Source organism: Nannospalax galili, unplaced genomic scaffold (assembly GCF_000622305.1).
Source record: "Nannospalax galili isolate Female #2095 unplaced genomic scaffold, S.galili_v1.0 scaffold2452, whole genome shotgun sequence".
Taxonomy (NCBI): domain Eukaryota; kingdom Metazoa; phylum Chordata; class Mammalia; order Rodentia; family Spalacidae; genus Nannospalax; species Nannospalax galili.
Genome location: NW_008331475.1, coordinates 268917 through 283315, shown reverse-complemented (window position 1 = coordinate 283315; position 14399 = coordinate 268917). Strand labels below are relative to the sequence as shown.

General features: G+C 45.4%; 1 protein-coding gene across 5 annotated transcripts in view; it reads right to left on the bottom strand.

Annotated features, from left to right (window-relative positions):
- Nucleotides 1-729: 729 nt before the first annotated feature.
- Slc35f3 (solute carrier family 35 member F3) overlaps nucleotides 730-14399 on the bottom strand; it is a 121316-nt gene continuing 107646 nt past the window's right edge. Inside the window, exons 7-9 of one of the 5 annotated variants that reach the window (XR_606889.2) lie at nucleotides 10198-10545; nucleotides 4621-5060; nucleotides 2082-2156 (exon numbers count right to left, since the gene is read on the bottom strand). Coding sequence is in view for 2 of the 5 variants with exons in the window: in XM_008823694.2 (XP_008821916.1) it covers nucleotides 10310-10545 (236 nt within the window). In the remaining 3 variants the exon portion in view is untranslated. Of the gene's footprint in view, nucleotides 826-1288; nucleotides 2157-4620; nucleotides 5061-9805; nucleotides 10546-14399 lie in introns of those variants that run through there. The other 4 variants (XR_606890.2, XR_606892.2, XM_008823706.2 and 1 more) reach the window with 4 other exon arrangements.

Here is a 14399-nt window from a genome sequence, read left to right as displayed (position 1 = left end):
TATACTGAGTTAATTTGGTAGTACACATGTGTACCCAGGTTTAGGGTTGTCCATTTGGGATTAGATAACCTCTCAAGGAGCTCGTCCCTGGAGAAATGATTCTCATTCCCTCAGCATCCATTGATTGCCTGTAGCTCTTTATCTTGAGGTGCGACCTTGTGACATTTCCCCCATCTGCCTTGAAATGTTAGCTGGTTTGTCATTATGCAGATCTCATTAGACTACCAGACTGTGGAGATGTCATTGGTGCAACTTCCCTATCATGTCTAGAATGTATTAACTAGCAGCAGGTGTCTTATCTCTCTGGCTTGTTCTTTCTGCCACTAAGCCCAGTTAGAACTGCTCACACATGAATGGTTGTGGGGCCATCCACTGGAGCGTGGGAAGCCCACCAGTGGGAACACATTTCAAAAGAATGATCTTCCCTCCCCCAGCAACTCTTCACTGCCAACAGTGCTTCAGTATGAGATGGGACCTGGAAATCCTCTACCCTATCTTTGCCAGAATTTTGACTGGCTCCATCTTGTATGGGTCTTGTGCAGGTAAACACAGATTCTGTGAGTTCATGAATGTACTAGCCATGGCATATTTGGAAGACAGCACTTTCACAACACTCCTCCCATCCTCCAACTCTTACGTTCTTTCTGCCTCTTCTTCTGCAATGTTCCTTGAGCCTTGGTGTGATGGGGCTAATGTAGATATCCCATTTAGGGCTGAGTACTTGGTCGCTTATTCTCAGCACTTTGATCAGTTCTGCATCTCTCCATTGACTGCTGCTTACTGCAAAAGCAAACCCCTCTGATAAAGGTTGAGAGCAGCCCAAGTCTATGGGTATAAACATAAATATTTAGAAGGCAATTTGACAGTATAACCATTTAGCAAAATAATAGAAGGTTCTACTCCAGAGCCTATGACCTTTCCAGCCATGGACTTTTGACCAGAATTACAGTATCAGGCATGAAATTTCATGAAATCCCACCAGAAAACAGTTACCCCACAATTGTCCTGCCACCATTGCATTGGAGGCACATCTTGCTTGGCAGGTCAATATTAAAGCATGCAGGGTTCAGTGCTGGCTAAGGTCACTGATGTCTTTTCTCTCCAAGCAGCCTACATAGCACTACCTGGCATTATGAAAACAAGCCAGCAAGGAGGAAAGTTCCCAGGCAGTTTGAGATTGATTTCTCTATGTCCTGTAGCCAAAGCCTGTGACATTTTCAGCAATAGGGCCTTACTATATAGTTATGGTGGGTAACCAAGGGAAATGGCAACATCCTGTGTTGTTTTGGAGACTTCTTGGGCCTCCCTGACCAATAACTCATAGGGAGGCATCCAATGCTTTGTACTGAGATTTTCGTTTAACAACCCATGTCTTCTGGGAGCAACATTGTCCACCCATGCAGGATAATTACGGTATGGAGGAAATAGGGTTGAAGGGAAGGGCTAACCCAAAGGAAGAGTGTATGAAAGGTCATATGGAAACTGACTATCTCACAACCAAACTTAAAAAAATAATTGGAGGGATAATTGAACACAGGAGAAATAAACAGGGGGCTATGGAGGGTTAAATGATTACATAGGGATGTGGACCAGAAAAGAGAAGTCGGTGGGTTAACCCAAACTAAGGATGTATGAAAAAGCCTTATGGTAACCCACTAGTTAGTAATCCAATTCCAAAATATACTTTAAAAAAGACAGAAGACATCTTTCACATGGCAATTCTATCTCTTGCTTTGAAGACACAGAATGGCGGTCAGTGGCTTTTGCACGCCTGGGTTGTCCAAGTACATTTCAACCCCATTAATTTCCATGCCAGAGAAGCCTTCTTCATGGTGATATTTCCACTCCCTTCATCAGGTCCTGCTTCCATCGGTGGGGGATCTGGGAGGAGCCTCTGCCCACTGGGCATCCTCCAGGCAGACCTCTCCTCTCTGTTTTCAAAGTTTCAGAAAGAGGGAAGATCAGAGTTGCTCACCAGTTAGTATTTTGCCTGATTTTGCTTCTGTTTAAGGGGAAAGATCTTGGGTCTCCTCTATGGAAAGTAGCCAGGCCAGAATCTATCCTCATTTGTGGGTAACATGCTGGAGAGTCAGTCTACCAGGCCTTGCCTCTTGGATCTCCTGGGCTCCATCTTGGTGACTCTGAGCATGTGGAACCTGTCAGAAGAAAATTAGCATCCTATGAAACTGCATTATGTGTGGAAATGTGCTCTATAAACTTGAAAAAGTACAAAATATTTGCAGAGTTTCAAGAGACCTTCAAAATCCCTCTTCTGTCTTCCCAGAAGACACTTTAGAATAGTTTCAGCATTAACTAACAATGTCTATCTGCCCAGGTGTTAGAAGATTTTGCTAATTGAGTCTTTTAGAAAAATAACCTCATCTACACTCCTGACTGGACATGAGCTGGACACTAAAGATTAGTTCATGTATTGTATCTTCTCTTTGAAGTTATGCAGGAAGTTAGAACCAGGTATTTAATTAACACTGGTTCTTGTAACAGAGACAGTAATTCTCTGAAGTGTAGAAGGAAGCTCTATTAGTTTCATTCTTGTAATGAAGCGCGCTTCCTGTTTTGTGTTCCCCAACAGGAACCTCTGTAGGAAGGAGTCACATGGTATTCCAGGCAGGATTGTAGTGAATCGGTCTGGACCCAGCATTTTCTCTATCCATCAACTTTTCATCAGTGCCAAAGGCTGCTGAAAAGTGAAGGCTACCTGAATGGCTCTTTCTTCATTTCAGCCTCCCCCCTGTGTATAGAAAAGTACAGTCTCTACTGCATTCCTTCCCATCTCCATCCTGCCCTCTCCTCTATTTTCAGAGAAGTCTCCATTATCTGGGGAGCCTGCCCCTCTCCTTGGCGATGCTCAGAAATGTCCTGATGTCTTGAGTCTTAATTTTCAGGAAACTAAATGTTCTCAAAACCTATTGCTATCTTTAAAGCTTTTGGGCTGCAAAGATTGTTCTAAATTTTCTAAGATGGAGAAGACACAGACAAGATAATAGATTCAGGGAGAAATTGGGAATGATTTTGTACACATTAGTCTGGTATACTTACCATACAGATGCTAGGGCATTCCATATGCGACTTTGGAATTTAAGAAAGGTCAGGGCTGGGGCTATGCTACTGGGAATCTCGACTCCAACAATGGTCTTTAAATCTGTGTGTGGGCTTGGGATGCAACTCGGTTGGTAGAATGTTTGCTTAGCACACATGAAACTCTGGGTCCACTCCCTAACACTGCATAAACCAGGCATGGTGGTGGACACCTGTAATTCCAGCATCCAGGAGTTGGAGATGGTAGAATCAGGACTTCAAGGTTCTCCTCAGCTACCTATAAGATTTGAGGCCAGCCTGGGCTACATGAGACCCTGGTATTTATAAGTCAGTCATTTGCCTTAGCAGCCTGAGCTTTCCAAGACAGAGGACTAGGAGAACAAACCTAGTTGCCCCACATCCCATCTTTTCTGTGGTTTGCTACGTGGTAGTTATTTAGTCTAACTCTGGTTAAATATGTGAATGGATTAGATGAGCTCAATGCACAGCTCTTTCCTGATGGCAATCTTGAATGCCAAGAAGGGCTCTTCAGAGGTAGTGCCACAAGACTCTGTTAGAGATTTCCCCAAGTGGTAAGTGATCAGGCCAGGTCCAGGCCCAAAGCAATGTGAAAAAAAATTTTTTAAAAATTATTTATTATTTTTATTTTATGTGTATGTGTGTATTGCCTGGATGTAGGTAAGTGCACCCATGTCGTGCAATGCCTGTGGAGGTCAGAAGAGGCTGTCGGATCCCCTGGGACTGGAGTTACAGACAGTTGTTAGCTGCCATGTGGGTGCTGGGATTCGAACCTGGGTCTTCTTCAAGAACAACCAATGAGCCATCTCTCCAGTGCCCCCGCCCCCATTTTTTTTTTGAGTCAGCAAACCATAAAGGATAATAAAGAAATCAGACTGGGGAGATGACTCAGTGGATAAAGTGCTTATTGCTCAGGCATCAGTCCAGAGTTTGATCCCCAGTACCCATGTTAAAAGCCAGACTCAGTGGCACACACTTTTAATCCTAGGTCTTGGGAGACAGAGCTATCCTGGGGGCTTGCTGGCCAGTCAGCCTAGCCAATCAGCGAGCTCTGGGTTCAGTGTGAGACTCTCTCTCTCTCTCTCCTCTCTCTCTCTCTCTCTCTCTCTCTCTCTCTCTCACACACACACACACACACACATATTCACACAAGAACAATGAAGGAATCATTTTAATTTGTTTTTAATATTAAATGTTTAGGAAAACTCCCAGACTCATCCACAAGAGTGTCTGACTGTCAGATGTCAGGGTAATTACACCATGACCTCCACATACCCTTGAATTTCTATAGAGATTCGAGAATTAATTTCTCAAATTAATTGTTAATGAAATCACCTTCTAAAGCCTTGAGCTCCCTATAGTAAGTTGTTTGCTTCCTGTGTCTGTTATTAATTCTAATGTTAATAAAACATACCATCCACAGTATGCACATCTCTGAGTTCCCACAAGAGTGGGAATGCTAGCTTTCCACCCTACATTCACACTGATGCCTCTCGTCCAGGCCTCAGCAGGGGAACCGAGAGCTTACTGATTCTCCACTATTACCTGCTTGATAGATTGGGCCACATTTCTCTGTGGACAGCAGCTTGCTTCAATTCCATTAGCTAATCACATGAGCAGTGGTGCCCACTGGCAGTCCCAGGTGGGATTCTGAAATCTGCCTGCTTGGACACTGCTCTGGTCTTTGTGAAACATTTAGACAGATGTCTGCTGCCTGCTCCTGTGAGAGTTTCATTCATGTTGGTTTGTAAGGAAAAGACACTGCCCGGGTAGACTTTTTGGCATATACTCCTTTAGTCACAGTATACATATTAGTCAGAAAAAGGAGAGGGCAAAGGATTCTTCATGATCAGGCTGTGTCTGTCTCTTAGCTCTATATTCTGTCATAGACACTGACATCCACACATCTCAGTCTCTGTTTATGATGAATGTATGCACGTGCTTCCACTTCTGTCTGCCCGTCATCTCCTATCCATTGAATGTACCTGTCATACACATGAAATAAAAATAATAAATACAATATTTTTAAAAAGAAAAGGAGTTTTTAGCCAGGCATGGTGACACACGCCTTTAATCCCAGCACTTGAGAGGCAGAGGCAGGCAGATCGCTGTGAGTTCAAGGCCAGCCTGGTCTACATAGTGAGTTCCAGGACAGCTGGGGCTACAGGGAGACCCTTGTCTCAAAAAAACCCAACCAACAAACAAATAAACAAAAAACAGACAAAAAGATCAAAAAATAAAAATAAAAAGAAATGGAGTTTTTAAAAAAAATTTGTGATGCTGAGTATTTATAAAGTGTGACATTTTACACTATGTGAAAAACTACAAAATATTTTTTGACTTAGTTATTTTTATTTTATGTGTATGGGTGTTTTGCCAGAGTGTATGTAAGTGTACCACATGTGTGCAGTGCCCACAGAGGCCAGAAGAGGGTGTTAGATCCCCTGGAACTGGAGTTAAGGACAGTTGTTAGCTGCCATGAGGATGCTGGGAACCAAACCTGGATCCTCTGTAAGAGCAGTCAGTGCTCTTATCCTCTGAGCCATCTCTCCAGTCTCCGGGTGAAGAACTATTAGCAAGTCTTTATTTATATACTAATGATGATTTTATTTATTTTTTTTGAGACAGGGTCTCCCTATGTACCAGGCTGGCCTGGAATTATAAAATTATGATCCTCCAGCCTCAGACTCCTAAGTGTCTGGATTATAGGTGTGTACCACATTCAGCTACCCTCCCTCTTCCTCCCTCTCCCTCCCTCCCTCTCTCCCTTCCTCCCTCCTTCCTTCCCTCTCTCCTTCTCTCCCTCCCTCCCTTCTTTCTTCCCCCTCCCTTCCTCTCCCTCTCCCTCCCTCTCCCCCCTTCCTCCCTGCTCTGCAGAGAAAACAGATTTATTCAATGTGACCACACTGAGAAGAGGAACACACAAGTGATCTGGTGACCTCCCAGTCCATCTTCTAGGCCTTGTGAGTGTCTTCTGAGTCATCTTTGTGATCTGCTCTTTGAAGCAGTTTGACCTGGAGTGCCATTAGCTCATAAGTGACCCAGCTTCAAGAACCCGGAGCAGCAGAAAGTTAAACCAGACAATCTCAAACAACTTAATGCAGCAAACCCCGTCTTTTCTTCAAGCACCACAGCTTCCTCCCTTGATGATTCTGTTCCTGGCCTTAAGCAATAGAGTCTTAGCAAAAGGGAATTTGCTGGAAGTCTTTTGGGGACTACTTGTGCCTGAAGGATATGTGTGTGTGAAGGGCAGGAAACTTGGACCTCAAGGGTAGGAGGTGGAGGCCAGAGGGGTACCCCAGGAACAGCTGGGTAGCTGGTTTCCCGGGACTGTTCCTTAGGCCTGGAATCCTCACTTCAGATCCAAGTTCACCTCATGTCCTCCTCCCTTCCCCATGCTGTGGCTAGTCCCACCGTGAGAATCCTTTCTCTTCAGATTCTGCAACAACCGGAGGTCTGCTTTCAAACACGGTCCAAGAGCCCTCCCTCCTGTAAATGTCTTCTCTGCTTGTGAGATTTAGGCAAAGAAATGATCAACTTTGTTTTTGGCCAACCGTCTTTATAATGAAACTGTTTGGTTGACTGAGACAAGGCACACAGCGTACAATTTGCCTATTTAGTGTGCAGCAACATGGGCACTGGCATGCTCACAAAGCCCTGTGACGATGCAGGCATGAGGACCTGAGTCCGACCTCAAGACCCATTTAAAAAGCTGGGCCTGTTGGCCGGTCCTTGTGATCCCAGCACTGGGGAGGTGGAGACAGGAAGATCTCTGAATCACCATTAAGTCAGGTTTCTGATGGGGGCGTGGAGGTTGCAAGAGCACACTGGACAGATTACTTTGGGAATAAGGGGTTTATTAGAAGACGGACAGGGAGGCAACAGCATGGTGGGGGCTCCCAGAAGAGTTTAGGACTCAGCACCAGAGACAGACAGCATCGTGGGGTCTCTGGAGAGAGGAAATCAGGGCCTATGTGGCAGAGGAAGAAGCCTCTTACCACCCTCTGAGGATGAGGGAGGTTTCAGAGCAAGAGCCAGCACCCAGTTTTCTGTCATGCTGTGATTCCCAGGCAGGAGTCATGGAAGAGGGTGGGGAACAGGATGTGTGGCTTTGATATAAACAGACTTTCCAGATGAGATAGCCTGGCCCCAGGATTGTCTGCTGACTAGGATCTTACAGACAATGTCTCCATAGTGTGCCCGTGGGTATCTGTGAAAGGAGGAGAGGAGGCTGCTGTGGATACTGGTGGCCTGAGCAGAGGCTGGATTCTAACATTACATTCTTACAGGTAGGTAGCCGCGCTTGCCAGTCAGCCCACCCTATTCAGTGAGTCCCAGACAAGCGAAAGACCCTGTCTCTAAAGATAAGGCAGATAGTGATCGAGGAAGACACATGACGCCCACCTCTGGGCTCCACATGCACACACACACACACACATAGGCACACACATGAGCAGGACTACACACACAGAAGCCAATAAAGTCTTTAATTGTTACCCATACTTGCCTCTAGAGGGCAGGTCCTTCCACAGATGGAGGAGGTGGACCCTGGACTGTCTGTTAGCTTCCTTTATAGGACTGGCTGTTCAAGGGCCTGGGTGTGGTTTGCAGCAACCCAGTAGCCCAGTGTTCAAAACCTGTGTGTGTGTGTGTGTGTGTGTGTGTGTGTGTGTGTGTGTGTGATTCATTGTATTTGTTCAAAAAGAAATCTCTCACTTCTACTCTGACTCAGGGCCATAATATCCTGAAAAGACAGTTTTGTTTTGTTTTTTCTACATGGATGCCTAGCCCATCCCAGTCTAAATCCTTATTAATTACAGGCACGTGGTCATATCTACATGGATGTCCAGGTCTCAACAACATAGTCTAGTCCCTTATCAATAACAGCTGTGTGGGCACATCTACCTGCCCACCCTTCCAAGCACACTTTGACATCATAAATAATGTTGCTTTGAATGTGGGCATGCAGATATAGACACTTTCTTTACAATTCTTTTTAAAATTTAATTACAAATTTTAATAGTGTGTGTGTGTGTGTGTGTGTGTGTGTGTGTGTGTGTGCCCTTGGAGGCCAGAGGCATCAGATCTTTTGGAGCTGGAGTTATAGGTGGTTGTGAGCCACCTGAAATGTATGCTGGGAATCAAACTCGGGACCTCTGGAAGAGTAGTACATGGTCTTAACCTCTAAGCCATCTCTCCAACCCATCTTTTTTATATACTAATGAGCTGATGAGCCAAAGTAAATTTTTTCTGGGGTAGGGATTTTCAACTCTATCATATTATGATTTGCACAGCAAGTGCTTTACCCACTGAGCAATCTCCTCAGCCCCAGAAGCTTACAGTTTCTATGAGGCCCTTGATGGTTCCTCACTCATTTGTCATCACTATGAGAATCCCCTTTCCTTGTGGTAGCTGGCAGGCTTATCTGCCGGGAAGGGGCTGAGAGACGCTGCAGGCTTGTCAGGACCCTGAGGTGAGAGGTCCAACGTGGCACTAAGAGTGCACTCCAATGCTTCTTTTTCAAATATTTTATTAATCCATTTGGCCAAACAGGTAATGGAAACTGAGAATAATTGGCTAAAAAGTTCAGGTCATGAATGCCCCTTTCCCCCCGGAAACAAAAGACTCCATGGTTCCCGAATGCACCATTGGGATATGACACCATTTCAAAATCATGTTCCCATTTATATGTAACAATGTAAACTTCAAAAATAGTAAACTCTAACCCCAGTTCCTCTGTACAGATCTATCACAGATAGAAGTTTCTGGCAGACCTAAATTGTGTAAGTAAACAGCCCGGTACTTAAAAGTTTCATAAAAAGTTTTACAGATTCGGTAAACCATTTTTCAGTCTTGGTCTGGAAGTGAAAGCCATCAGCAATTCCCTCCCACACAGTGCACCTCTTGTGCACACCGCACACCTCCAACAACCTTCCAAATGCATTGGTCACCAGCTTTTTCACTTTTGTACATACACATACACATATAGTTTGTATTTGTTTCTAAAGATTTCTACATCTAAATTATAAGACGGCGCCAGTGACATATAATGTCACCTCGCTTCACATAGATAAAGACGGAGGTTCTGTAGAAGGCACTGTAAATTCTCTTGCATGATCTTGTGGAGAAAGGAGAGAGCAGGCTAGCTGGGTCAAACTTCCCTTTCCCATCCTGTGATGAGCACAGGCCTGTCCTCCCAATAGGCTGCATGTCCATTATTTTTCTGCTTCACCTCTTCCCTTCCCATCCACCTGTCTGTCCACCATCTGCCTATCCATCCATCCATTCACCAATCAATCTATCCACACATCCATCTGTCCACCTATCCATCCATCCACCCACCCATCCATCCATCCATCCATCTTCACTCATCCACTCCACACATCTATCCACCCATCCATCCATCTATCCATTCACCTACCCAACCATCCACACATCTATTCACACATCCACACATCCATTCACACATCCATCCATCCATCCATCCATCCATCCATCCATCCTTCATCCAGCCATTCATCCAGTCAGCCATCCACACAGTCATCTATTCATTGTCCATCCATTCATCTATCCTCCCATCCATCCACACATTATCCACCCATCCATCCATCCACCCATCCATCCATCCATCCATCCATCCATCCATCCATCCATCCACACATCTACCCATCCGTCCATCCACCCACACATCTACCCATCCATCCATCCATCCATCCATCCATCTATCCATCCATCCATCCATCCATCCATCCACATATCTATCCACCCCCTCATCCACCCATTCAGATTAATTAACAATTATCTTTTGGTTCATTGAAATTCCATAAAATTAAGAATACAGCTCCGGTATAAAACAAAATATGACCTACTATAGCTGAAAAATAATCACAGTGTACAATGTCATTTTCGGTTGCTAAGAGGCAGAGCATTTGCCCTGGCTTGTCCAGCTTGCCTGTCCTCTGAAACAATCGATGCAAGGCTCATTTTACCCCACTTTACATTCATTGAAGAATCACTGAGAGGTTCTTTACTCTTCCATTTTGAATTTTACCCTTAAGTGGAAGGTCTTATGTGAAAAAGTGCAAGCAAATTGGACATGCCAATAAATACCATAGAACTTACCGCAGATTACCAAAACTGTACAGGTATGTACACCTCACCCAATTGAGGTTTTTCTGTCAGGAATAGACCTCAAAACATTACCACAGGGGCATCCTAGATCCCTAGAGTGACCTCAGCGTGCAAAGGATGGGCGGGCTCTTCTACCCCTGCCCTGAGGGCCTGTGCCTAAGTCCCCGATGCCCTCTGCTGTCTCCTCCTTCTTCCTCGCTTTGAGGCGGGTGAGCAACTTGATCAACCAGGCGTCCCACTCTTCTGGCAGGAGCAGGAGGAGGAAGCCCAGGCCAATAATGATGATGGCAATGACCCGGACTCCATTGAAGACTATCTGACTGGTATAGTGGTCAACCACTGCAGGAGACAGAACATCGGCTGGTTACTCAGTGACAGGGCTGTGGACATGGTGACATACTAGAGCATCTGCCTGGGTTTGAGGCTTACCCTCCTTTGGGATCCAGAATCCTCCTTGGACAGGTTTTGCTTTACATAGGCTGGGGTCCCCAAAAGGAAGTCACCTTGAACTTTAAAACATTTTTTTTGCTTATTTATTTTTATTTTATGCATATGGGTGTTTTGCCTGCATGTATATAAGTGTACCACGTGCATGCAATGCCCATGGAGGCTAGAGGGGAGTGTTAGAGACCCTGAAACTGGAGTTATGTATGGTTGTTAGCCATCATGTGGATGCTGGGAACTGAACATGGGTCCTCTGCAAGAGCAGTCAGTGATCTTAACCACTGAGCCATCTCTCTGGTCTTTACTTTGAATTTCTTAAAATCTCCTCTGAGGCCTTGCACTTGAATGTCACTTCTCAAATCTAACCCAGGACCCTGAGTTTAAACGCTGATTTGCGTGTTAGAAAAAAATCAGCAGTAGTTGGGGACGTATGTATATTTACACAGAAATATGCCAAAGTTTAATTCTGGTATTGGGATCAGGAAAATGTTATTGTTTTCTCTATATTTTTGGTACATTTCATATCCTCTATGATGACAAATATGACATTTATTTTATTTTACTTTTAAAAAATATTTTATTTAATTAATTAATTTATTTATTTATTATTTTTGTCTTTTTGAAGCAGGGTTTCCTTGTAGCCTGGAACTCACAGAGATCCACCTGCCTCTGTCTCCCGAGTGCTGGGACTAAAGGCGTGCACCACCACACCTGGCTTATTTATTATTTTTATTTTATGTGTATGAGTGTATTGCCTGCATGTGTGTAAGGGCTCCCGAATCATGCAATGCCCATGGAGGTAAGAAGAGAGAGTCGAATTCCCCTAGAACTGGAGTTATGGATGGTTGTTAGCTGCCATGGGGGTGCTGGGACTCAAACCTGGGTCCTCTACAAGAGCAGCCAGTATTCCTAACTCCTGAGCCATCTCTCCAGCCCCTATTTTTATAATTTAATTTCACTAAATGTACATATATGTGTATATGTGTTTTGATAAGCAAACTTGACCCAGTTCTTTTAAGGTAATAATTATGAATTTTCTTTTTTAAAACATTGATTGATTGCATGGTGGGTGTGGCGGTAGGACAACAACTTTTAGGAGTCTGTTCCCTCCTTTCACCATGAAGGTTCCAAACCTAAGGTCATTAGATTTGATGGAAGTGTCTTTACCCACTGAGCCATCTTGTCAGCCTTTTTAAAATTTCCATTTCTTGAAATGAGCCTCATGCAGCCCAAGCTGTCCTTGAACTCAACTGTGTAGCTGAAGGTGACCTTGAATTCCTGATTCTCCTGCCTTCCCTGGTGCTGGGTTACAGGTGCGCATCACCACGCCTAGTTACAACGAAGAGTTCTTGTTCTTCCCAGGTCATTAATGAGTGTGAGGCTCTAAGCCTCAGGTGATGACCCCTCTCTGAGGGTTTCCTAAAGGTCCCTGGTTAATTCCAATGAGCATCAGGCGACAGGGTTAAGGGCAGGGCTGTCCAAGTCACCCTTCCTGTTTGGGGACTCTCTCCTCTCTTTCTTCTTGGCTAACCCAGGTCAAACCTGGAGCTGCCTTCCTAAGGGTGAGACAGACTGACATTTTGTATCCTCTCCAAATGAGGCTTGCCAACTGTAGAGTTCACAGCTTTTGAATACTGTCCAGTGGTCCACCACGTACCCTAGAGGGGACTGCTATTCCTCTTAACGATGGTTTGGCTTTGTCATTACCCATCCTCTTCCTCCCTGTCCTCCTATCATGTCACCCCCCCACTACCTTTCTCCTCCCTAACTCTCACCTTCTCTAGCAAGTGGGTACAGGATGGGAGAGTAAAACTGTCCACAAACTGTGCTGCCCAGAGCCCTCCTATGGACTCTCAAAACTACTACAGAACATTTGTTGGCAAATGTTCTGCTAATTCATCAGGTGGGGGTGGTCTAGGCAGGGTCCCCGTCCCCTGAATAGACACCAAGGTGAGTCCTGCAGGCTGGTGACTGTCTGCTCTGCCAAGCTCCAGGACCCTTGTGTCCTCGCCTCCCTTCCTCTTAACAGGAATTAGATTCCTGCGTTGGACACACAACAACTTTCTGTGCTGCAAGTAAACAGTAAGAAACAGTTCTGACTAATCTTGCCAACATCTGGCTGCAGGGTATGGCCAAAGTACCTTTCTGTGTCAAATTTACTTAGGAGATGCCTTTTTTCAATAACTACATGTGAGTATTAAACAATAATACAAAGGTTGAACAGCGGAGGCTGTGAAGGTAGTTGGATTGCTTTTTTGCTAGCTGTCTGAGAGCTCAGATGTCTTCTGCATGCGTGTGTGTGCGTGTGTGTGTGTGTGTGCTGTGTGTAGACTATGGCACTGTCTACCTTGTTTTTTGATATACAGTCTCTCACTTGCTTAAAACTTGCTAGCAGGCTAGGCTGACTGGCCAATAAGCTCAGAGATCATCCTGTCTGTGCCTCCCCAGTACTGGGATTACAAGTGGGCACCACCATCCATGGCCTTCGTTATGTGGCTCCTAGGGGCTCTTGGGATTGAACTCAGGTCTCCATGCTTGCAAGGTGAATCCTTTACTGACTGAGCCATTCCCTGCTCCCTACAAGGAGCTACCTCGTAGCTTAATTCCTTTCCTTCCCAACCCAAGGAAGCAGCAAGGGCAGCATAGCCTTTAGTTGTGAGGAGACACACAAAGGCCAAAGCACTGACAAATGGGACCACAGACATTTAGGGTTGGTTGGTGGTGCTGGGATGTGCCCAGTGTTCCAGGGTCTCTTCCCACTGTGGCCACGGGGCACTCTGGAAGAGTGGACAAGGCATGTACGGACAGGGGTGTCACAGGGCCTGACTGTAGGATGAGATTCAGGAATCAAGAGTGGCTTTCCTGTGCAAACCTCACTGTAAACAGGATTCATGGCTGGGTCCCTGGGAGGCCAGTCTTATGATGGCCTGGAAACAGGAGTCTGGAGACAGCTTTCAAGGGAACCAGAACATTCTAGAGAGGAGGGGGAGGAGAGCAGGTTCACAAAGAGGTAGGACACGAGGCAGGGGATTCCGGGAAGAAACTCCAAAGCTCTTATCAGCATGAGCCAGGAAGGGGCAGGAAGCAAGGGACAGGTGAGGGCAAGCGTTTAGAACAACTGCCAATGTGTGTCAGCTCCAAGACCCCAGGGCAGGACAAAGTGAGCTCTCATATCTAGACAAAGGGCTCCTGCCCTCTTTGGGGAGGCAGAACGAAACAACATTCTTGTCTATTCACTGTGCCAATCTGTTTCCACATGGCTGCCTGATGTGGAAATTTCTCCCCCACAAAGCCCTACTTGTGAAAATTAAGGCATTTTCTGCTACATGATTTTTCTAGGTCTATTAATAACCTGATGGAGCTTATTGCTGCTCCCAACACTAGTTATAATGGAGACAGACTTGGACTTTCTGAGCCTTGATGGGGCATGATAATCTGTCTGCTAAGCTGGGCCTGGTGGCACATGCCTGTAATTACAGCACTTGAGAGGCTGAGACAGGAGGTTTGCAAATTCAAAGACTGCCTGGGCTACAGAGTGAGTTCAAGGCTAGCCTGGGTAACTTAGTGAGACCCTGTCTCAAAACAAAATGTTAAAAACGAAGGAGGAGCTGGGTATGGTGGTGCACGCTGTTGATCCCAGCACTCGGGAGGCATAGGCAGGCAGATCTCTGTGAGTTCAAGGCCAGCCTGGTCTACCTAGTGAGTTCCAGGACAGCTGGGGCTACAGGGAGACCTTGTCTCAAAAAGAC